At 37.5% G+C, this 25,868-nt stretch overlaps 1 protein-coding gene across 1 annotated transcript in view; it reads left to right on the forward strand.

Moving 5' to 3' along the window:
• Nucleotides 1-24,356, forward strand: part of LOC113051412 (TOX high mobility group box family member 3-like) — a 47,886-nt gene extending 23,530 nt beyond the window's left edge. Inside the window, exons 2-7 of the mRNA XM_026215154.1 lie at nt 4,100-4,162; nt 13,548-13,796; nt 20,252-20,515; nt 20,623-20,850; nt 21,179-21,259; nt 22,195-24,356. Of these exons, the coding sequence (XP_026070939.1) occupies nt 4,100-4,162; nt 13,548-13,796; nt 20,252-20,515; nt 20,623-20,850; nt 21,179-21,259; nt 22,195-22,935 (1,626 nt within the window). The 3' untranslated portion in view covers nt 22,936-24,356. The remainder of the gene's footprint in view (nt 1-4,099; nt 4,163-13,547; nt 13,797-20,251; nt 20,516-20,622; nt 20,851-21,178; nt 21,260-22,194) is intronic.
• Nucleotides 24,357-25,868: the final 1,512 nt, after the last annotated feature.

Genomic DNA, 25,868 nt, shown 5'->3' on the forward strand with positions numbered 1-25,868 from the left:
CATTTTTAACTTTCTCAAAAAGTGGTCTTTTTCAAATTTCATTGATAAAGTCAATATTATTTGTCATTCTTATCCCATTTACTGTATTGGAACTTATTTCAGAGTGAAACTGGATATTTAAAAATGAAAAAGTGTGTGGTGGAATCGATTGGATCATGAAAATATGTTCAATAACAGAATAAAACAAGACCAACTGGAAGTTTAAACAATGCAAATTATATTTGATTTATTTACTCTTAGAATAAATACTCTTTAAAAAAAAAAAAACCAATCTGTGAAAAACACATGACCAAAGAAGATATTTGAAGATTGCTGGGAATCAAACAGTTTTTCTGTGGAAGTCTGTGGCTACCACCAACTGTTTGATTACCAGCAATCTTCAAAATATCTTCTTTTACTCATACAGGTTTGGAAATGAGTAAATGATGACAGAATTTTCATTTTGGGGTAAACTATCCCTTTAAGGATTATGAAGACAACCCCTTTATTCTTAAACCCCTTTTTTTTTTTAAATACCACTTTTATTTGAAAATTCCATTTTGTCTCTGAACAGTGCTGCAGTTAAATTAAGTTGCTTTATTACTTTACAGTTTTCTTTAATTCTCCATTTTTGGAGTGTGGGGGTGGGGTAATTTTTTTTTTAATGAGATGTTTAGTGAAAGACCTCTATCTGTCTCTCTCCCCAGTGGTTGCTCCTAAAACTCATTTTCCTCTACAGAGACATGTTAAAAAGCAGAAAGCATTTTCTTTTTGCATACTACTCTAAAGCAACACTAATAATGTATTTAAATGGATAGGACTGAATGTGACCTAAGGAGAGAGTCCAACAGAAGACTGGACCACCAACAGAAGACTCTCACTGACATGGTCAGAAAAATTATTAATAACAACAACAAAAGAGCAGAACAAACACTTTATTGAATAATGGTTATTATTTTAGGTTTTCTATTTTCAGCACGACATTGTGGTGCTGTATTGTGCAAGGCAGCGTGGTGTTCCTCTTTAGTGTAGATGCACCAGGTGAGAGCTCCAAAAGGCTCCTCAGCCCAAAACACCTGCTCTTCAAGTCGTGCAGCTGCTGCAAGACTCGCGTGTGTGCTTGTGTTGTGCACTGGTATACATGTGTATGTGCTGGTTAGACTTTTAACATATCGGCTCGTTCTTTTTCTGCCCCCCCCCCCCCCTACACTCTTTCTCTTGTGCACTCTCTCTCCAGGGCATAGACTAATTAATGGATACCATTCGCAGTTGATTAGCTACAGTTCCTTCGGTAATTACATTCGCATACTAACCATTCAGACAAAAAGATGAGGGGGAGAGAGAGAACAAAGCAAGGGAAAAATAAATTAATGCTCTTCTCGTTTTGCTCTGATCTTAATTTGTTCCTGCAATTGTTTGCCCTCCACAATAAGATAAGAAAGCCCTTTTTCTCAATTATTCCAACTCTTCTGGTTGTGTAACATCTGAAGGAATCACTTTGTTTTAAACAGACAAAAGCTGGCTGTTGGATGCGCCGTTGAATCATGGCCTTGAGGCTGTTGTGGTTGATGTTTGTGTGTGTGTGCTTGGTCCTCACATGTGTATGTCTGTGTGTGTGTGTGTATGCATGATTTGTCTGGTTATAGAGGGCCCTCTGTGCTGGCCTTCCAGCTGCTAACCCATAATTCCTCATTTTGCTTTTCCATTGTTCCTACCTGTCAGCGTGTTTGTGTCTCAGAAGAAAAGATAGGATGCCTGCCATTTCAACAATTTGCCATCACGTTTGATTTAGAGGGGTACATACAGAATAAAGAAAAGAGCTCCATTTGCAAAGGAAGCTGTAGAAAACTACATGGCTGTACTGTACTGTAATTTTATCACAAATTATTGATTTGTTTCCACATTTCAGACCTTTTTTATTGTCTTTGGATGTGTGGGTTGATTTGTGTTCACCTACTGTAATAAGACGTGATCCTTCATCAGCCTGTGTGGGCATTTCAGATTAGTAAAATGACTGTGTGACCCCCCCACACACACACACACACACACACACACACTTTTGTAATGCAAAGTTAGTCTCTGCATGACAGACAGCAGGCCACACCTAGCTGTCCCGCTGATGCATTACAGCACTAGATGATGTTAGGCGGGTAAGCAACTGGGATACTTCGCGTGTCATTATTACCCATTTACATGACTGGTGAACTAATCAGTGAACCGTTTGGGTACCGCTTTTCAAGATAGCAAAAAATATTTCAGATATCATACTTTTAAATCTGTGTTTTAAAATAATTGTGCTACCGGTTTTCATTGTGACTCTATGTATTTGTGCTTTTTATTATTATTCCGGCCAAACATCCAGTTAGATTTAAAATATCTCATGCAAGAAGTAAAATACATTCATAGTTAAAAATAAACCACTTTTGTATGATGACTTAAATGATTATAATGATTACATTTATTTTCATTTCATTTGATTATATTAATTTAAAGGTGCTGTATGTAAGATTTTGAATCTACTAAAGCATAAAAATACTATATGTTTGCAGATATTTAAGAAACATGCGAAGTTAACATACTTGTTTATCTGAAAAACAATGCTACAGTCACTTATTCTCCTTTGAAAATGTGCTTTCCGGCCTGGAATGTCGTGTTAGTTTTGGTTTGTGAAACCCGCCCACTGCCAGTTAACCCAATTCTGTTTCGTCCCCTTGAAATTGTAAGGTTTCTATCTGACATTTTTGTCAAAATTTAGTTATTCACATTCTTATTCTGTGTCGATGTATTTACATTATGTGATAGATTCTTTTAATATTGTTTACATTATGGGAGTTATATTTAAAAAACAATAAGGTTCTATTTACACAGTCAAATGGAACACAAAAACCTTGAAGCTCGATATCTCAAAACTACTCGGAATGCAGATAGAACCTTATAATTCCAAGGGGATGATTTTGGCATGCCGGGTTGCCAGTTGGCTGAAACACAGTGTATTTCATTTTATTCATCGTCAAGTGTGCTTTTTCCTGTTTGTGTCGTCAATCTGGCAACCTGCGTGTGCGCCAAATCTGAGGAGAAGGGGCCGGGAAAAAACCCTCTCCAGTTTTTTTAACTTGGACTGCAATACCATGTTCAACCACTCGGTGTTAATTCTACATACAGCACCTTTAATATATTTAACAGCACTATTATTTATCAGTGCAACACAGACTTTTTTAAGTGAAGACAAACAAATCATTTAAATAAATGACCTCGTCATTTGCTTGCTCTTTAAAGGAATCATGAGCTGCGTTTGTTTTTTAATATTTTCTACTGTTCTCTGAGGTCCACTTATAATGTTATCAAGACTATTTTTATATTATATATTTATATTAAAAGTAATAGGCTATTTTCTGTCCTGTTTTGACCCTCTCATCGAAACGCTCTGTTTGAACAGACGTGACTTATTGTAGACACTGAAGTAAACGCCACTGCTATGATTGGCTAACAGTTGTGTATGTTTGATATTCTACATCCTTCATAGGTGGATGCTGGTGTGATTTAGACTAAAAACACATAAATACTCACTACATATCAAACAATCTGTAAAAACATACAAAGCAATAGTGATCACGTAATAAAAAGAATTACTCACACTTGTGTAGTGCGACATTACTGTCAGATACAATATAGTCGGAACTGCATCGTCTTTTAGTTTCAGTCTTTCTGAAAATCCTGCGTCGAATCGTGCCTTGTTTGCAAACAAATCCGGGGTAAAAAATGAACAAAGGATCAAGTTTTTACGTGGTCTAGAACTTCATTAAAAGTAACGTCATGTTCTGAAACTTACAGAATGTATTTATAGCACAATGACCTCCTTCTTATATGTCAAGAGATTGAGGAAATTTTTATTTCTCAGTTCATGACCCCTTTAAAATGATTACATCTCCAATCCCCACTCCTCAGAATCAAAAAATCAATTATTTTATGATTAAATTCCCAACGCTACTATTTTGTGCATACAGTATGAAGCCAATTTCATTATTATATGATGACTGCACTGTTAGACTACAGCGAATTGAAGAGTGAGAGGAGATGGCAACTGAAATAACTAATGCATTCTTTTTTTCTTCTTTTGCAGTTTGGGAATAACAATAACTACATGAACATGGCTGATGCCAGTGGAGCTCTATTAGCAGGAGATGTGAGTATATGCTTGAGGATATCCTTTACATTTCCATGGATTGTTAGTTTATGCCATGAGCCATATTAATCTGGAATGACTAAACAGTCATTTTCACGTCTAACCATTTATTGTTTTAAAACAAAGTCAATTAATTCAGCATGCATGCCTCTGTATGTTCAAATAAGATGATTAATTTCAGCGGCAGGTGTGCAGCTGCTGCATTTACATAAAACATGATTAGCTCCCTACATGCCTTCCTGAACTGCTATGGGATTTTCCACAGCTCAAACCCTTAAAGCTTAGAGCTCGTTATGCCAGCGGCAACATGTTCATACACATACGCTCCCAATGTTAGGATCTGACTCAATGATTCCTCCAGTGGATGTTTATGTATCAATGCTTAGCGTTAACAGAGCGACCGGCTCAGTGCTGACCGGAGGTTGAGGAGCACATGGGGCATTGAGCGTTGAGATGGGATTAGGGTTGCTTTTGCAGGGTGATACACCACAGGTGCTCACATCCTGCTGATATGCTCCAGGTGAAAGCTGCCATCAGGCTCTGGTGACGGCTGAAGGAGTGTGTATGTAAACACCTGTCCCCATGATCATGTAAAGATAGCATCAAGCTAGAAACGGAAAGAAAAATGGCACCTCTCACAAAAGTCACTCTTTCTATCCATCATTTTTTATTATCCCCTGTCAGTGAGTCTGACAATATACACTGCAAATCACAGGTTGTGTAACTTAGGCTGGCCTCACTATCTGTGTATGATTGTATACAGGCGCCTTACAGTACAGTATGTGTTGTCACTCATTGATACACTCACTGTTGACACTGCCTGATTTCCATCGCATTTCCAATGCAAATCTCCTCCTCCTCACAATCTCAACGACATCGATAGACTCATGCTGTTTAAGCAAAGATAATGCCTGCGCATGTGAAGAGCGTTTGTTGCACATTTGTTGGTAATTATGTGTTCGTGTGGGCCTCTCGCTTCATTTTCATTTTAAGTATAGGTGGTGAAGCCACAGCTTTGTCACATGCAGTTGTTTCCACATTTGATTGAGTTGCTTGCAATCTCCATAAATCCTTCTGATAAAAGTGTTCCTGTGCCGAGGCCAAGCTCCAAGTTGGCACCTCCAGTGGAAGCAGAGCTGTGGAGTGTTGACGGAAAATTTCCCCCATTCAAATTGTTTTCCTAAGAAATAACGTTTGCTCCTTCGCATTGCAGCTGGTGTTATGACATGACACAATGAAATTAAAAGCATTAACATTTAAATTCCTCTTTTTCACATATGGGGGGTGGGAGGGGGATATTGTTTCTTGTAACTCAAGCTGAAGAGAAATTAAAGGGACTTTACCCTAGTGAGTGCTGTAATTTCACAGTGTGATGGGTTTTCCGTGAGCTTTAGCTCTTTCATTAATCTGCTTAATGTGTCATCTTTAGGCGAGAGAGAGGGAGACCGGGAGAGAGACGCTAAGTATCTCTGAGTCTGACACTCTGCACTTTGTGTATGGACCCATATATACTATATAGAAGATTAGTTTTAATGGAAACCAGGTTTTTATATACACATACATTTTTTATCTTTGGTAATTATCCTGTTAAATTTAGGGTAAGAAAGAAAAACAGCAGCTGTGGTTACCAGAAATTCACAGTAAAAATGCAGTGACAATGTTTTAGGCACAGCGGGATGCCATGTTGGTGCCTGTATACATTATTTTACAACTTATAACCGCGTTTTTTATTAAGTGATATAATTTTAATTAACCTTATCTACTTGAGCTACAATAACAGCCTGCTTTTTAACTTAAAATTTTCCAATAACCACCATGATAATGTGGTACATATGGAATCAGATTGTACACACAAAGACAAAACACAATCGGGGAACACATGAAATAATTCAATAAACATTAACTAAATAACTAAAAAAAAAGAAAAAAAAAGTGTATATAACAAATGTACATAACATAACTGAAAGTTTAAATAAAATATCACGTATGATTTGTCAGGCATCGTCTTCTGGGAATGCCGTGTTGTTTATAACTGTAAATTCTAAAGTAATTCAAAGTTTTTCCATACATTTTACAGTAAACTACATTTAATGCCATATTAAATAATTTACAGTTTTTACAGTTTATGGTATAAGGTTACCAACAGTTCACCAATTAATTGTCAATAATTCAATAATTGTCAATAATTCATACATGTTGATCTTGAGTTAAATGATATTTCAAATATGATAATATATGTAAACCCCATTATCTTGAACATCGTACTGCAACATGATATGGAAACAGTATATCACAGTGCTGGATAAGCTGACCTCTTCCTTCCTGCTGTTGAACTGAAACTGATATGGCCATATTCAGTTCCACTTAGAAATATCACTTCTCACACACAATCTCATTACACACATGTAATCACTACTGTATATGTAGCAATGGATTTGGAATGGCTGCTATTGGACTCCGAGAGTCTTTGCCTCTGTCATCTGAGGAGCGCTTTCTCTCTGCTCGGCTGATGTTAGGAGCTTTGCTCTATCGATCTTTCTAACCATCATGCTCAGTAATTGTGATGCACTGCCTTTTAACAACTGCTGCTTATGTCTCTGCTGAATCAGTTTACTGAATATACAAAGTGAAAGGGCTTACTGCTTCATAGGGATGGGCATTCGATTAAATTTTCTTAGTCGATCGTCGGGAGAATTAACGATCGACTATCGATTAATCATTAATATTTTTATAATATAATTAATTATTTAATTTTTATAATAAAAAAAATGAAATGAATACAAAAATACAGCGTGTTTTTCCTCGGTGAGACCTTTATTACAAGATCAACTTGTGCAGACAGTTAAACTGTTCAGGCAAACCAAACATATATCCGCGTGCATATGCAGTGCTCTAAAGCAGCGGAACCTGCAGCTGCTAGCAGGCGTTCTTAACCCTTTCGAGTCGATTAATGCATATATGCGTTTTGAGTCTGAATAAAGTGCTTCATTCTTTTTTCTGAGGAAATCCATTTCTCAAATCATCAACCACATCACATCTTTTTGGGGTGAATTATGTCTTAGTCCTCTCATCGCGAAGCAAACAGTAAAATAAAATAAAAACTTGAAGAACAGTCTCGCTGCGCAGTTTGAATCTGAATAGCGCGTTCAGCGCGGGGGCGTGGTCACATTAAAAATAATGAAGGAAGATATGAAAAACAGACATTGCGTTGTTTTCATATGGATTACTTTATCTCAGAATATTTGTTTTTCGGAAGCACTTGTTTAGTTTAAAAGTAGACATTCCAGGCTTTCTATAGATATCTCTCTCATGTCTCTTCGTTGAGTATTCACGGAGTTACGGTTCATTTTAATGAAATGTTTGTACATGACGATCAGCGGAGACAAAGACTGTAGACAGCGCACCTTGTTTGTTATCTTTATTTTATAAGTGCACAAAGGTTTTTGTTATTATGTCTGTATCCAAAAAAAATAGACCCTTTACAGATTCGATTGATGTATTGCTCTTATCTGTACGATTAAAACTGAGAGTGTAATTTATCAGGGGTTATCAGGTGAAAATGACTCAAAACGCATATGCGTTAATCGACTCGAAAGGGTTAAAGCCTCATGAAAATTTGCCGGGATGCACAGGTACATCATTTGAGTCGTGGCCGTGTTGTACTTAAACAAGGCATCGCAATGTTTGCAGTTAACTAGTTCGCTTTTTCAATCAAAATGGTCCCACGCCACACTTCGCCGTGACATCTTCATGATTATTCTTTGAAATCAAAACGGAAGATCACAGATAACCGAGTAGGGTGTCAAATATTGCCCCATGGTGGTAAAATATTTAATTGCTGCCACACAGTGAAATTCATTTAATTGCTTGAAGACTCGCACTACGCAACGCAACCTGCATTAGATTAAAAAAAAATGCTTTAGATTAATCGATAACAAATTAACATGATCGAGGAAAATCTTAACGATCAATTATCGATCGTCGATTAATCATGCCCATCCCTACTGCTTCATAATCAGTGCTGTTGGTTTACCTTGGTCATCTGAGTTTAGCATACTAGGGGTTGACGAATGAATGCAAGTTGGGTATTTAGGACATATCTGTTAGTTTATGTTGAATTAAAGGGATAGTTCACCCAAGAATGAAAATTCTGATATCATTTACTTACCCTCATTTTGTTTAAAACATGTATGCAAACATGCATGCAACACCAAATAAGATATTTGAAAGCATGTTGCTAACCAAACCATTTCAGTTACAGATGACCTTCATTATACAGACAAGAAAACAAAGAGACATTGGTTAAATGTTCATTTATGTTCCACAGAAGAAAGTCAGTCATTCAGCTCTGGAACGACATGAGGTTGAGTAAATGATGACAGAATTTTCACTTTTGGGTCTAATTTTTTCACATAATATTTAAACATGTTTTGGCCTTCACAGGTTAGCATACATGTGAAAATAATTGCAGGCATAGTTCTCCTTGATGATGTGCTTAATTTATGTCTGTGGAGATTAAAGAATAATCAACACTACTGTAAACTCCATCCAGACTCTCAAAGGTGTTCTGCACTAATGAAGGCTTGAGGGTTGGACAACCTTGCAGTGCCAGGTAAAGTGAGGAAATTATGACAGAAATATTAGACTATTTCATTCAGTGTACAGATGATGTATGTATAACCTGAGGCTGTTTGTAAATTAAAATCAATTGTGATTAATCTCATGATGTTTTTGTAATAAACGTTATTGATTTATCACAATTGCTTTTGCCAAACCTGTACTATGTGTTCTGTTTTATTGGATTCATATTCTATTCCTATTCTAAGCAATAAGCTAAATATGATAAGGATGTTTTATTAATGCCTAAAGATCAATAATTGTTTTTATTTGTTTTATTGAACAGTTTGGTTCACCTTTAAAGTGGACCAAAAAGTGAACCGAATGAAAATTAACCTAGTGTCTACTTGTGTTTACATTGAAGGTCAAATCTATTTTAGTCTACTTTGGGTTTAAAAATGTCTCTGTCCGCTTTAAATTCTTATTTTTTAGAGTTTAGTTCATTTACAGAAGAATGAGTTTGTTAGAAAATTTCTCATGCAAGGCAAACCGATTCAAGGGCACTAACATAAAACAAATAAGAATGAAGTATGTAAAAACAGTGCTTTCCTCCACCTGAACTGAAGATTGAGCCCACTGTACACATACTGATCTGAGCTTTCACCACACACAAATACTCTCTCCAGTGACCTACTACCTCATCCCACAACACCAGTGCTACACTGACAGCTAACAGCTTCTGCACTTAAGTCATGCTACAACCATATCTCACTTCTCATTTGCACACACACACACCACACACCACTCTCCAAGAGCAGGTGTTAATTTAATCTCTTCCCTCTCTCTCTCATCTCGTTGTGTTCAGTCAGGTGTTCCGTGTTTTTATTTTATTATTTGTAAAGGTCAGTGTCATTTTAGTTATGGTCTGATGTGAAAAAGATGAAGAAAGGGACTATATCTACCACACATTTGATCTTTGAATGTCGTATCAGATCTTACAGCACAGCTGTGTGTTGTTGGGACATTTAGGTCGGGCCACTCTCTCTTTTTTCTCTCTCTCTCTCTCTCCTTCTCACTCTTTCTTTCTCTCTGCAGTATTGTACTGTGAAAACATGCTGGCAATGCAGGTCGTATTCATAGAGAAAGGTCATGAAGTAAAGTAAATGAAAAGAGCCCCCCTCTCTCTCTCTCTCTTCCTGTTTTCTCTGCTTTGCTATCATTTATTCGTCCTGTTTCCCTCTATTTTATCAACCTTGTATTTTCTCTCTTTTTTTATTTTGGTTCCCTGTTGGCCTTTAAATTCCGTGTCAGTGATGTCTTGTGATCACTGCCATGTGCATGATATCCGAAGCGTTCTTATCTCATGACACAATTTTTATTATTAATGCCTCAATGCTGCTGTTTTGATTAACACACTGTTAACTACTCCAATGCCACGGGGAGGGAAAATAAGTGTGTAGCTTGTGTGTTAATGGAGAGCTGGGAAACAGAGCTGGGCTGGCCACTAATGGCTTTAGTTGGAGGTAATGTGAACATGTGTTAGGCACTGCAAGCCCCTGGCCCACACTATGACAAAACACACCACTGCCTTTACAAGATCCGTTGCTCACAGCTGTGGAAAAAACGCTGCAAGTTAAATGCTGGAATGGAGCCACATAAAAAATGAAATAAGAGGGTGAGGTGACGAAAAAGAGCTGATTATAAGCCTTACCCCTCGGCTGGATCTCATCATACAGGCATTGAATGAGCTTTGAGCCTCTATATGTGTGTGTGTGGGTGTGGATGGGGGGATGGTGGTCAGGTTTTGCCTACACACTAAAATGTCCCCATTAGGATAGTAAGGAACCCTTAAATCACCCACATTGTCACCAGCCAATGGCTTTGAAGAAGATGTTTTAATAAAAAAAAAATATATGTATATACATTCAAATCTAAAATGCAATAAGGTTTTTATAAGTTACAATTAACTCAATATAAGAAAGATAGAAGTCAATGGATAGTCCCACCAAGTGTATTTTGTGTGTCTGTATACTTGCTCTAAAATAAGAACATTAATATGCGCTAATGAAATAAAAATGTGTTGCCATATTTCCTGTGCACATTATGCTTTTACAAAAGAGTAAGAATAAAACTGGAAAGACAGAAGGTTGAGAATAAGGAAGTGGGAATATGAAAGATAAGATATAGAGAATAGCAGGAAGAAAGACAAGCAGCTTCAGAGGATGGATGGTGTGTTGACATGATGTTGATATGTTTTCCGAGACAGTGAAGGAAGCACATTGAGATTATTAATGTGAAGATGGAGACAGGATTGGACACAAAACCAGAGGTTCTGAATACATAAAGCAAGAAATTGAGGGAGACGGGAAGAAAGAAACAAAGAAAAAGAGAGTGAGGAGTGGAGGTTAGTGAATTCCTCGATTAGAAGCCCAGAGCAGGTAGTCAACATAAGAAAATTAAGTGTGACGATGAACTGTAATCCACCGACGGAGGGATTTGGTAGTTTGATGAGCAGATTTGTAGGTGCAACTGAGAAGAACAAAGTGCAACACTTCTGGACAGCCAAAATCCGTGTGAATGTTCTCTAAACCCATCATTCCCTGCACTTCCTTTTCTCCTCCAGACAACATCATCCAGCTTGAATTAAGCAGCTTTTATTTTGTCCTGCTAGTGTAAGAGTCACACATTATTGCATTTCAGAGTCGGACATCTTTTTTCACATCATGTTTCATGGAGAATGCTTGGTTTGGTCAGAATAAACATCCATTTCTTGTACAAGTATTAAAAATATGGCCCTAGGATTTCTGCAATGCGCAAACCACGGACGGAATCCCCGGAATCCAGTCATAAAAACGCAATTCACAGTTTAACACAGAATGTCACGGAATTTGCCAATTGTTTAAATGAATTAATCAAAAGTAGGTCATTACATTTTAATCAAATTGCGATATGGATTAGTGTGTGTAAATATTAAGCTGCAAATGTCGATTTTAAATATGGATCCTGCATGTTCTGCGTCTCTGGTAATGAATGAAGCAGACGCGCGGTTTCATTTATTACACGCAAACTGAAGATCGTGTAACGCTCGCTGTGATTTCAGCGTCTTTTGTCTCACTAAATTAGGACATAAACACATTAACAACATCTCCAGAACTGCTCTGAGAGTCCCTTCAGGAGTATTTGACTGTTTGATTTGAGTAAAACTAGTGTCATATCACATACACAGAACTGGTATTTACGGCGACCGGTCAAAATAAAAGTCCGGTTTGATTTGAAGACAAATGGTTGTTCTCATCTTGAGCAGCAGAACTGCATGAGAGGATACTTTGAGCTTTAGATTTAGTGCTGGCATGTTGCAAGCTTTATTTGAACATCACAACTGTCAAACATATGGAATAATCGGTCAGTCAGATGCGAAAATTATGTTGACATCACTAAAGGAAAATAACCTGATTTACTAATATAACTATTTTTCAGTAGAATTATAGCCTACTTATATTACTACTACTAAAATGAAACTATTTTTTTTTAAAGGAATAATCACAACATTTCTTCCATGTTTTAATGTTCATAGTAAATCCCCTTTGTTTGCCAAAAAATAAAGTTTGCTTAATTTTCAATAATTAAAAGATACATTATATTGTTTTATGCCTTCATTTGATAACCAGAAATAAATAAATACATAATAGAATTTTTGAGGAAAAAAGTTCATAAGGCATCTTTAAGTAAAAAATACAATAAAAAGAAAGTTGTTTATGCATTCAAATAATTAGACATGCTTAAACACATAATTTGGTAACAATAAAAAAATATGGTGAGGAAAAATTTAAACATTTAATAGGGCCTTAAACAAATAATTTTTGTTAAACTGATCTGAAAATGTAAAGTTTCATGACTTCAATTAATTAGATATTACACATGTTTTTTTACTGAACTATTTAAAAGTAGTTGAAAAAAAAAAAAAAAAAAAAAACAGAATCCGGATTTTTTTTTACAGAAAAAACGGAAGTTGGAAAAAAATAATACGGAATTTAAGAAAAAATAAAAACGGATTTCATAGGGCCCTATAAATAGGTTTTGTTATCGCTTCTGCTCTGGTCAACAGATACTTCACAGTTCTGAAATTAAATGTTTAAAATGTATGTTTATTATTACTGAAACCATACTCAACACAGAGCATAAAGAAATCAGATACAGGTTTTCACAATAACAAATAGTTTTTAAAACAATTTTAAATAAATTGAATCAAAAGTCAAAAGTATCCATTATTATATTAATTTAAACAATTATTATCAATTAATTATTATTATTAACATATAATAGTATAATAATAAAATGTTTTACTGCCTTAATTGTATAGATTTTTATGATGCACATTTACAACTGTGTCTTTGCTGCATAAAAACCTGGGTGGATGTTAGCATTGGTCTGAACAAAAACAGTAGACTGGCTTATTGAAAATGCAGATTAATTCTCTGCCAGCAGAATGCACAACAGATAACTTTGAATTGTGCATCATCATCTTTTGAAGTTTAATTGAAGTCACATTAAGCCATATCGTCTCCCTTCTCAAATTTAAGACTTTTTAAGGACCCCCGGAAACCTTTAAAAAAGTGTGCTGCATTAATCACGCGTTAATAAAATTTATGCTGTTCAAATTAATTTGTGTTAACACATGTTTATGAGAAGTCAGTAGGCTATATTTAATTTCTACAGTGTTCTCTTTAATACTATTCACATCATAGTGATTTCAGGTTTTCAACTTCACAGACCTTTCCAGATTTCGGGCAAAATAAATCTCCGATTTTCTCCTTTGTTTTTTTCTTAGACGTTTCATACTCCAAGTCTAGGTGATGAGGAGTTTGAAATACCTCCTATCACCCCTCCTCCCGAGACCGAGCCTGGTATGGGTCTCCAGGAGGTGGACTCAGCTTTCCCTGGGATACCTGACCACCCCAACTCTCATCGAGGGTTGTTCACCCCTCAGTTCCCACCCCAGAGCCTGGAGCTGCCCTCAATCACCATCTCCAGAAATATGATGGAGCATGAAGGACAAATCAACAATGGACATCCAAGGGTAAGTGTCTGGTTGTTCTCTGGTTATTTGCTTGGACATTTTAAAGATCTTAATGTTTGGCAGATGTTGAAGGCAGTAGTTATGCAAAGCCAAAATCTACACAAATTATATTTCCACAACATAATTTACTGGCAGTTACATTTAGCTTTTAGATCCTCCTGGATTTAAAGTGTGGATTTAAATCCAGGTATGTCTCTAAATGGAAATAAGGTTGACAAAGATATTATGTGCAAAACAAATCAAGGTGGCTGATGCAACGTGCTCTTGTTATAAAACTTGATTTATATTTGTTGATAAAGCCTTAAAGGGATATTCCATCTATAAATATAAATTTAACATCCCCTCTAGGTCTCCTTGGTAAGTTTATGAGATGTGTAACAATATTCAATCCTTGATCAAACTGTTCTTTTGGGTCGCATTTCTTCATAATCAGTTTGTCCAGTTCACAGAAATGGGCTAAATGGTTAATTTAAATATCTGACTAATTTGGTTCTAAGGTTGAACTATCAGAGTCTGTGGTCTGGTAGTATTATCAGCTCACTCGATTAGACAATCATCATTAATTAAAAACTTCAGTTTTGGTTTGTTCATCACACAAACCATTGTGTGGGATTATAAGACCTGGATTACAGTCATATGGACCACTTTTGAGGACCATATTTGTAGGGTAATGGCATTTTAATGGTTATTTTCCAACCTTCTTGAAGACTAAAAGCTCTAATCCTTGCTCGATGTGACTTCATGGAAAAGAACAAGCAGTGTATATATTTTTAAAGTTTCGATATTTTTGCTCCATGGAAGAAATAAAGGTTATTATTTGTTTAGAACAACATGAGGATTAGTAAAGGACAATCATTTGAAAAGACAACAGATTGATAATGCCAGCAACAAAATTGGTTAGCTTAGCTGAATATATTTATTTTTAACCTTGTGTTGCTGTAATGACTAACACGTAAGATAAAATAATGGTCTAGGCAAGCGCTTGCTTCATAATAATCATGTTTTATGATCAAGCTTTTATGGCTGTTAATTCAGATAGAGAAATGGCTCCTAAATGCCACAGACATGGATTCATCAAAGAGGAAGCACTGGAAATGCCATGGCAAGACTAGATATTTAAAAACCGCTATTATAGAAATGAAATCTCTATCAGTGAAATTTCAATACATAAAAGGAGACAAAGTGGCATTAGCCAGCAGATGATGCGTTGACATGCTTTTGATGGTTCAGTTTTTAGACGTTTCATGAATATTGCAGATTTTTAGCTGTTTTTGGAATACTTCCTTCCTTTCCCTTAACCTACAGTGGAATATGTATACATATGTGGAATAATATATCCTTATTTATATTCCAATATGGATAGGCACCATCAAATGTTATTGCTCTTTTCCTGGCCATCCATGCTGCTGGCGAGTAAAATAATTGCAGCTTTTAAAATATCTGTGCTGCATAAGTGACCGCCGGAAGGCTTTTTTGCCTAAAGAATTTTCATTTCATGGTCAGTTAAGCTCGTATGCATCCGGAAGAAAAACGGAACCTTGACACAATTACAACGCGGCCTGTTCTCACTGCGCTGTGAAGGGATTAGATTTGATTCCCAACATTATTCCTCTTTAGCAGCTCTTTCTGCAGACAGTGGTTCTGATTGTGTGGGGACTATATTAGCGGGTTTGGGGGAGAATGAGGGCACTCTGCTCTGTGCCTGGTGGCATTGTGACCGTCCCTCTGATTCTTCTCTATCGCTCATCACTCATTGTCCTCCTGAAATACTCTGTCTCTCTCCTCTTAATGGAATTGATCTCAGTTTGTCCTGCTCTCTGGGACTGGTACAGACAGTGTCGTGCCTTTGAGTCAATGCCTCACAATTATAAAGGACTCGCTAAGGGTTAGCAGAAGTTAGCATTGTAACCTCCAGCGTTGTCCTTCAGTCAGTTTGATGTGTTTGAAAATTATAATTTCACATCTAATGCAGAAAGACAGAGTATTGAATACAACTCGGGATCCAGTTGTTGTAATATTTATGACAGACGGTCAGCACAAGAATAAAACAAAAATGTATGTCAAGAAAATGTAAACATTGCCTCAAAATAAATCTATTCCAACTCTTAAGTGCAACTTAGGGATCAAAACGGAACGGTGTACCTGTGCTAGTTTCATCTGCTCTTTGTGTTTCTGCATTAAGGCAAACTATTCCTCTAATGCTCCACGTATGTCAGGCGAAGTTATCCACAGATGCTGCTGGCCAAACCCAGCTCGGCAAAATCGATTTCTCAGCTGTGATGAAGTCTGGCGGGATTCAGAATGTGAAGTCATTATTTATTTAATCTGTTCTCCTAACAAGCTCCTGCATCTCGTTTGAGACTCACTGGAATCTGGGTTCTGACTGGATCTCAGAGTAGTCAGCAACTGATAAAGATGCAACTTACAGTATGTGTTCATCTATTTAGACTTAATTCAGGAGAGGTGCTCTTTGAGGTTGTGCAGAACAGGTTTAGAAACAGTGTGCATGAACTGAAAAGCAATAGTAATAATCTAAAAGTGGTTTATTACTTTTGCTGACATTCCTTTGTTATGCATACATTTCCTAAAGGAAAAATATAATGAACAAGCAGTGTATTTGTGTAGAGCAGATGTTTGTGGGATTCGAAGCTATCTACAGTGGATCAGTTTGTCTTTAAAACATGATCCCTCACAGACCGATGAGGGTCTGACTGCTGTGTCTGTGAATAAAATGAAAAATATGACCAGTGTTGCAGAAACTATATTTTTAGTCTCCTCCAAAACCAAACACACACACACACACACACACACACACACACACACACACACACACACACTTTCCTCTCTCCCCCACTCTTTCTCTTTACACATTTCTGTTATCTTATCTCCAAGCTGAGTAGTTGTGACATCAGTTGTACATCAATCTCTGAAAGTGGATTTTTTTCCCTCCCCCTTCACCTTCATGTTTTTCTTTTTTCTTTTTTCTTTTTTTTCTTTTCTTGTTTTTGTCAAACAGCCATTGTGACATATTGGGCCGGTAAGAAATGAAAGATATTCATGCAGGCATGCAATACTTGTAATGAAGTCTCAACCTGACCTTCTGTGTGATTGATTCTGTAATTTAGTTTTCTCAGCCAGTACTCGAAATGAAATGAAATCATGTTGAACAAGTTTTAAATACCCATAGTGCAACGGGAGACATGGAGGGAAGGAGGAAAGCAAAAGAGATGAGAGCAAAGATTGGTTGGTTGCAGATTTAAATATATATATATATATATATATATATATATATATATATATATATATATATATATATATATATATATATATATATATATATATATTTTAAGGCATTGGAACAATGTTTTTGGACCCTTTTTTTCAAAGGGTACAATTCGTACAGGATGCATTGAACAGTATATGAGCTGCATGAAATGAGAGAATGTGTGTGTGTGTGTCGTGTAGATGGGGTGAGAGAGGAGAGTGAGTAGGTGGAGGAGAAATATGAGCAGAAAACAATTTATCTTCACGCTACCATGATCTCTGCAAGCATTCAAATTTCCATTTTCTCATATTTATATATTTTTTAAGGAGCCAGTTATGCAGGTGCCCATAAATGGTTGAAAAATAAAGCAGCATGTTGGTTAAGTTTCCAGTGCAGCTGTGAATATGTGCAGGGGGCTGATAAACTATTCATAATAGAGCTGACCTTTTCACACTGGCCAAACTTGTAAGATTCATCCTCATAATTACCATATAGATGATTATACTCCTTTTTCTGTTATGGAACATTTCCAAGAGCTCCGCTGAATGATTGAATGGAAATTGAACTTGTTAACATTCTTTTCAGCATGGAACAGCTCATACCAAGCTGCTTTTAATAAACTCTCCAATTCCATTCCCACCCCCCACAGAGTCCCGGGGCTGGTATCTTAAAGAGCAGACCCGAGACTCTCAGCCTTTGACACGGCATCTTCAGATTCTTATCCTGATCATTTGAAAACAGTATTGGTTATGTTATGGTTATGAACACATGCTGGAAAAATAGGTCTGGGGTGTGTGTGTGTGTTTGTGTGTCCCAGTATATTTTCTTGACTGTTTAGTTGCGGTTCCTGCTTTTGATGAAAGGGGTGAGGATACTGTTTGAGGCCGAACCAAACAGTCATCCATCTAATGTCTCAGTGTGTTGTGGCTGTTTGGTCAGCATCTCTTTTAGCCGCCTTTTAATGTCAGAAGCTTTTGTGCCTGTAGTTAAGTATGTCGGGGAATATAGATATGAGGGGAAACAGGTTATTTTCTGCTGGAATACAGTCAGCTGAGATGGGCTGATTGCTGGAATAATAGCAACATTTGCACAAGCACATGCAAACACACAGAGGAAAGGAGAGGGCACATCTGGCCTCTTTGCTCTTCAGATAAGAAGTTATTTACAGATTTATGAAGACTATCAAAAGCATCTGTGTAGATGTGAGCTGTGTGTCAGCAGACAATGTTCCAATCAAAATGCAAATGGAGGGTGTGCAGCAGGGACATAAATAAACCGATCGGATACTGACTCACTCTTACTAGCAGCTAAACCACTCTGATGGCAGAAATCACATTTCTTTCATTGCCTACAAAGGCTGCTATTAGCAAAAGCTGACTGCTGTTTGTGCGCATTTAGTCTGAATGCTTCATTCATCATTCTTTCTTTTCCATCTACCGATTCTACACATAAATATGTATCATCACACGTAAATCATATCATGTTTTCTTTTTCTGCTGTATGATCATTGGGCATTTGGAATATAATGTTGCCAAATCATTAGATGCTTCAAAATAAATCACAGCTTTTTTTTTTTTTTTTTTTTCATAATCCTCCTTGGGAAATAATTCCACATCTGTTCTGCTTTGTGCGACCAGATCAAAGTGCTCCTGAAACTAAAGACCAGTTCTGACCGTTTCCGGGACTACATTCACTAATGTAGTCAGTGCATAAAAAAAAAAAAAAAAACACCTTCAAAAAGAGTAAGTGGGCATATGGTCGTCTTACAAATGTTGCATGTTCAAATCATGGATCATGTCGATGTGTTCACATGGGGGAGAGAGCCGAAACACAAAGCCCAGCCTGAGACCGTGATGATAAATATGAATCCTCAAAGGCTGCCTTACATCTTTGTGATTCTCTCCGCTCTTTACATTACTGACTCATAGAGAATGCTGTAGTGATTTCATAGAGATTTGTACGGGGCATTGCTGACTGTTAGTGTTAAAGCGTTAGACACAGATGGTCATGACTAATGATCACAGTAGACAGGTCTGACACGAAAGACTACTGCTGGCTCGGTCCCTGCATTCTAGCGATGAAACTAATGCAAATGTGTATTTCTTTGGCAGTGTAATTCTGTCATTAATTTGTTTATTTATTCCGTGATTCTTTTATTTATTCCCTTGCTTCAATTTTTTGTAGTATGTTTCTTTAAAAAAAAATAATAATAAAAAATCACCCTAACAGATGTTGAAAACAGCTATTGTTTTGTAGATTGTGGTTTTTGATTAGGTACGGATTCAGTACGAAGCTGCATGCACCCAGGGGAATTAATAGAGAGAAAATGTAATCTGTGTGTGAGGGAAGGTGTTAGAATATTGTACTAAGGGAGAGGGTTCAGCAGGTCTGGCCAATAAGGCCAGGTGCACAGCTTTATGATGTGTTGACACATACAGATATTGAGTTTGAGTCTCTGAATACCAGATGGAGAGTGAAAAAGAGAGAGAGAGAGAGTTGATGTAGAATGAAAAATGAACAAAGGAGATCAAATGAACTCTTGGTTTTCTCTAGCTGTTTGAGTAGATTTTTGCTCTGTAATCCGGTTGCTTTTGGAGACTGTTCAGTCAATGCAAAACACATCAGGTTCCCCACTTCCAAACTCCCCCAATACATATACATTACACTTTTATTTTAGTCTTGATTGGGACTTTCCTTTGACTTCTGTTCTTTTTACACTGAACTAACTCTATTTTTCTTTAACCGAAGGCTGCAAATATATTAAACCTCTGGCTAATATAGATAAGCTGGTAATTATTATATATATATATATTTTTTAATATGTTTTGCCCAATAACTTACAAATGGCCAATATTACGTTCTGTACTATTATATATATATATATATATATATATATATATATATATATATATATATATATATATATATATATATATATATATATATATATATATATATATATATATATATATACGTATATAATTTTTTTTTTTAAAACAATCTATTTCTGAGTCTAGCACTGTAACATAAGCATAGCCTACCATTTGTTTTTGACAGAATACTGCAATTATTTGATCGAAAATGCAATATTGTGAAATGTAACAATGTGTCCTTAAAAAGTGTACTGACACCAAAAATGTGTGCGGTAGTGTATATCTAAAAAGGTTTTTGTTGTCTGTTTGCTCTGCAGGCTGTCAGTCAGAGCCACCTCCGTCAGTACCCTCCAAACCCCACCATGGTGATGCGCTCCATCATTAGCATGCATAACCCCAATGGCATGATGTCACAAAACCAGCTTACCACCATCAACCAGTCCCAGATCAACACACAGCTGGGGCTGAATATGAGCGGGTCAAACATTGCTCACACGTCCCCATCCCCACCCGCCAGCAAATCAGCCACACCCTCTCCCTCCAGCTCCATTAATGAAGACGATCAAGAGGAAGGAAACCGGGTGAGTGCCATTTAATCCATGCAGTGTTTTCATCATAACATTTCATCGCGAGTTAAATCAACATTCAATCAGTGAGGTCTTATAGCAAGCTGCTCTCTCTCCATCAGGTGATTGGTGAAAAGCGTCCCGCCCCTGACGCAGGTAAGAAGCCGAAGACGCCCAAGAAAAAGAAGAAGAAGGATCCCAATGAGCCTCAGAAGCCAGTGTCTGCATATGCCCTGTTCTTCAGAGACACCCAGGCGGCCATTAAAGGCCAGAACCCTAACGCCACGTTCGGAGAGGTGTCCAAGATAGTAGCTTCTATGTGGGATGGACTGGGAGAGGAGCAGAAACAGGTATCAAACTGCTGTCCTGTGTAATACCAAAATATATTTTTAACCTCACAAAGAACATCATCTATAACATTCTGTGAATAGAGCTGTCTGTCGTGGAGTCTTCTCGCTAGAATAACAAATGTTTTGAATTTCTACTCTCAGATTTGCACAGATTGATTCTTGTCAGGTATTTTAACAGACTGCTTGATATTTTCACCCTTCTTTAGTTTTTTATTACCGGCTGAGATGAAGCCTGTAGGCTCTCCTCCCTGTTGTGAAGCTCATGCTTGCCAGTCAATGTTCTGCTAATTATCTGTTTGTCACACCTCACGTATTCTGTTCTCCGCAGGTTTACAAAAGCAAAACAGAGGCAGCAAAGAAGGAGTACCTGAAAGCTCTCGCAGTGTACCGCGCTAGCCTTGTGTCAAAGGTGAAGATGATTTCTGTTTAAACAGCTCCTTGCAGACTTAAGCTCACTCATAGGTTTTTTTTTTTTTTGTTCACCATTCATTATGTTTCTGTTATATTGCTATTAACCAATATCTGAATAATGGTTTAGCTCACTTTCAGACTCGATAGCTTTCACCTTCAGTCCTTAGCCACAAGAAAAAAACCTTCTACACAGTAAAGTTTTCATTGAAAGCACCAAATATAGAACTGACAGCTCAAAGGCAATTGAAAACAGGAGTTCTTCTATTACTAGGAGCAGTGTTTATTTCATTGTGCATTCATTGCTTTTCTCAAATTGAACTTCTAAAAACCAGCTGGAAACGATTTTAAAGTATGATTTTTTTTTTTCTGTAAACAGAATTCTCTTGCATACTTAAACGTGACTGTGAATGTGTTTCTTCCATCACACTTTAGGTGTAGAAATAGCATTAAATACAGCTAATGAATTAGAATGAGATATTCTTATGATTCATCATGCCTCATTAACTCGCTGTATCAGCCAGGCAGTTGGGAACATTTGCATATTTGTTGCTTCCTATAAAAAATTAAGATCATTTTACGGACAGTTTAGCGGTACTGTGTGTTACTTGAATACTTGAGATTCATGCTACATTTATGAAGATTCAGCGATTGAGTAAATTTATAAAGCTTCTTTTCAGAAAGTCTGAACAGTAAAGTGTGTTATTTTTAGCGTGCAAGACTTATTTCAGATATTTTTTCTAGGCTACTAAATAATATGAATTCCCCTCTTGGCAAGTTCTTTAGATCAGAATTGTAAGACAGCAGCAATTTTCTCTGAACAGCTTTTCTGTCGAGTCAGTCACCAGATCAGCACTAATAAAGAAGAGGGCACTTCATAAGAAAGAATCTGTTGAGTACTAGAATTCATTTGACCAATCTCTATTTCTGTCTCAGGCTGCTGCAGAGTCAGCGGAGGCCCAGACGATCCGCTCGGTGCAGCAGACTCTCGCCTCCACCAGCCTGTCTCCAGCGCTCATGCTGCCTTCCCCTCTATCCCAGCACCACTCGATGTCTGCCGCAGCACAGGCACTCCAGCAGGCCCTGCCTCGAGCCATCGCCCCAAAACCTCTGCAAATGCGTGTCGGCAGCAGCCAGATTGTCACCTCAGTCACAGTAGCTCATCAGAACATGACACCCGGCGGCGTTCAGTCGCAGCTGCTGGGGCAGATGGGAGCGGGTGGTCCGCAGACGGGCATGTCACCACAATTGAGTCCACCGATGCAGCAACGGCACGCTTCCATGCAGCAGCACATGCAACAGCAGCAGATGCAGCAGCACTTGCAGCACCATCAAATGCAGCAGCAGCAGCAAATGCACCACCAGCAGATTCAGCAGCAAATGCAGCAGCAGCATTTCCAGCATCACCTGCAGCAGCAGCTTCAGCAGCACCACATGCAGCAGCAGCAACAGCAACAGATGCAGCAGCAAATGCAGCACATGCAGCACATGCAGCAGATGCAGCAGCATCAAATGCAGCAGCATATCCCGCAGTCGCAGTGTTCGCCTGTGCAGCACTCGCCCGGTACGCCGCACTCGGCCTCTCTCGGCAGCCCGCCACCCCCTCCCACGTCCCAGCCTCACCCCTCGCAGGTACAGGCTCATGCGCAGGTCCTGTCGCAAGTGAGCATCTACTGAACCAAAAGCCTTCGGACCCGCAGTCGCAACTCCACGAGAAACCCAGAAGGAAGTTGTTATTGAAAAGCATCATTACAAGGTTGCTTTTTTTAAGTTGCACTTAAGAAGTGTGTAAGAAATATGAATGTTTTACAAAGAACTGTCCTTTGTTCTAGATGGATATAAGATATGTGTTAAAAAGGACAAAGCGTCTGAACTGGATCTTTTTGTCTATAAGATAGGCTGAGCTACCGGGAGGTCTGTTGATAGACTTGTGTGCCCAGTAGTCATTTGTATGTATATTTAGTTCATTTGGTTTCTCTCTCTCGCTCTTTCTGTAGTGGAGTTTAAACTCTGTCAGCGCATGATGGCGTGGGAAGAACATTCAGAGATGATCACAGAAACACCTGACAGTTTTATTTAACAGCTTTATTTATGAGGTTGGATTCTCTTTCACCACAAGACAAAATGGAAGACCGGATTTCTGTGGACGTGGAATTTATAAAGAAGTCACTGTTTCACAAAAGAAATGAACTGAACTGGTATTAAACTGGCCATCAGAGACATGCTGAATGGCTCTTGCACTGTCTGGCCAGTGTATCATCAAATCTACCCTCTCTTCTTCCCTTTTCCATCATCCTTCTTGGCGTCCCCATGGATGAAACTGTTTAACAGTCGCTGTTGGGATGCTCTCAATCAAATCATCCTGCTTTTAGAACCAAGTGGTGTTTGACCCATCTTATGCCGTGTTATCAAACAGGCAATCTCCAGTGAATTTACAAAAGATGTAAACACTTGGCGTTTTGCTAGACTATCTGACACGCTTCCATAGATCATTTCAGTCCTCATGTCTCCAAACACCTTTGTAAACACCTCCAAACACCTGTAACCTGCTGTATGTGTTCTTAGGAAAGAAGAGAACGTTTTTGGAGTTATTCTCCTCTGGCCAAAACCATTCATAGCGCATTCACTCCAACATATGTAGTAACAGCACTCCAAAAATCCTTCTCTGTAATTATCTTTACCTCAGAAATTTTATTGACTATGTTTTTTTGTTTTGTTTTTTATGTGTAAGGAAAACTTATTTTATGTGGGGAAAAGCTAAATTACTGAATTTAGGCTGTTGGGTATTTTTATTTCATAATACCCCAAATTTCACAACAAGGGCCGTTAAATGGGAGTCTTATCAGGTGTAAGATAGAAGAAATTGAAGTTGTACATTTTTCATACCTCTTGTTGTAAAGTTTTAATATGTGCGGCTTTAAATGCAGACGTTGGCAAGCTGAACTGTCACCTGCTTTATCTCATAGTGCTCTTTTCTACTTTTTTATGAGTTACAGTAGCAGCAAATCATCTGTTTGTATTTTTGCTTACATTTCAAAATTAATTGCTTTTAAAAACCTGACAGTAAAATAAATACAGTTCATGTCAGTTGGAAACTCCACCTGTCATACATGTCATTTTATTTTTGCCATCCAAAAAAATAATAATAAAACTACACATTAAAAAGAGGCATTCCTTCATCAACAACATGATACTAGCCATAATTTTGTATTATATTTCTCTGTCTCTGTTTGCAATTAAAATAATCAAAAATATTTATTTCAAGGAACTGATTCATTTCAAAGATTATATTAGCCATACTTTTGTATAAAATATTTCCTCAATGTGTCCTTGTTAGTTATGAAAGACTTAAAATAAAGACATCAGTACTTAAAATGTTCTGTTTTTTTGGATAAATTGGATACAGTTGTATTTTATTTTTCAACTCAGATATTTGGTTTTATTTATTTCTGCAAATATGCTGTGCCTTTTCTAATTATGTTTTCCTTCATGCCCGTTCACACCGATCTCCTTTTCCACATTTTAAAAAAATGACCCGTGAGCCCCCAGACACAAATATTTGTGGGGGAAGGTAGGATTAGCAAAAGGCTAATTATCATAAATGCACAATAAGCATGTGAGGACAGTGGAACGCCTTTATCTGCTGAACGGCGTTGGTATCTCACACGCTACGCCAGACAGAGACACCCCAACACAACAGAAGGGAAGGAATCTGTGCCTGTGCATATCTTGTTCCACATTAATAGAATTCTCAATCTGTATTTTGTACCCAATTAGTTAATTTAGAGAATGCTTGTGCAGTTTGCATGAGAGAGGCTGCAGTGATTGGCTCTTGAGTCGGGTTTTGTGTCACAGAGAAGCCTACACTCTCACTCTTTGATTAATTGCAGCATCTGTTCTGTCAGAGGGTATAGTGGAGAGGTCTGCAGGAAAACTGCAAATAAGTGCTGGCAACAGTCTTAAAGCGCCTATGATGAAATGAAAATTAAAAACAGCGAGTACCCCACATGCCCTGAATTTCAATGGCTAGAAGTGGGGAGAGAGAAGGAGGGAGAAAGCCAAGATTGCCAAGCATAGAATGTAAGAGTGGTGTCCATGGCGACCAAACACATCCTTTAAAAACAGCCGGTAATGAGGGGCCGGGAAATAGCGCTTATTATTCCAAACAGTCTCATGGAGGGCAGCATCAATAATGCATGCAGTACCTTGTTATTTGGTAAACCTTGTTATCCGCATGGTCTCAGTGAGGATAAATATCTCACAACAAGGGTTGGAACTCTGACACACCCCAGTGATGAATGAATAAATAAATAAAGGTTTGCGGATATTTCCAAAACTGATTAAACGTCCTAACAGCTGCCGACGATGTTTGCACATGAGCGATTATGAATTTATGAATTACAAAAAAAAAATCATCATCTAGACTTCGTATAAATTATATATCTATATCTATCTATATATATATATATATATATATATATATATATATATATATATATATATATATATATGTATACATATATACACGTGTGTGTGTGTGTGTATATTTATTTATTTATTTATTTATATTTCAATATATGAATATGCATAATATAGTTTTTTCTATGTTC

Source organism: Carassius auratus, chromosome 32 (genome assembly GCF_003368295.1).
Source record: "Carassius auratus strain Wakin chromosome 32, ASM336829v1, whole genome shotgun sequence".
Lineage (NCBI taxonomy): Eukaryota > Metazoa > Chordata > Actinopteri > Cypriniformes > Cyprinidae > Carassius > Carassius auratus.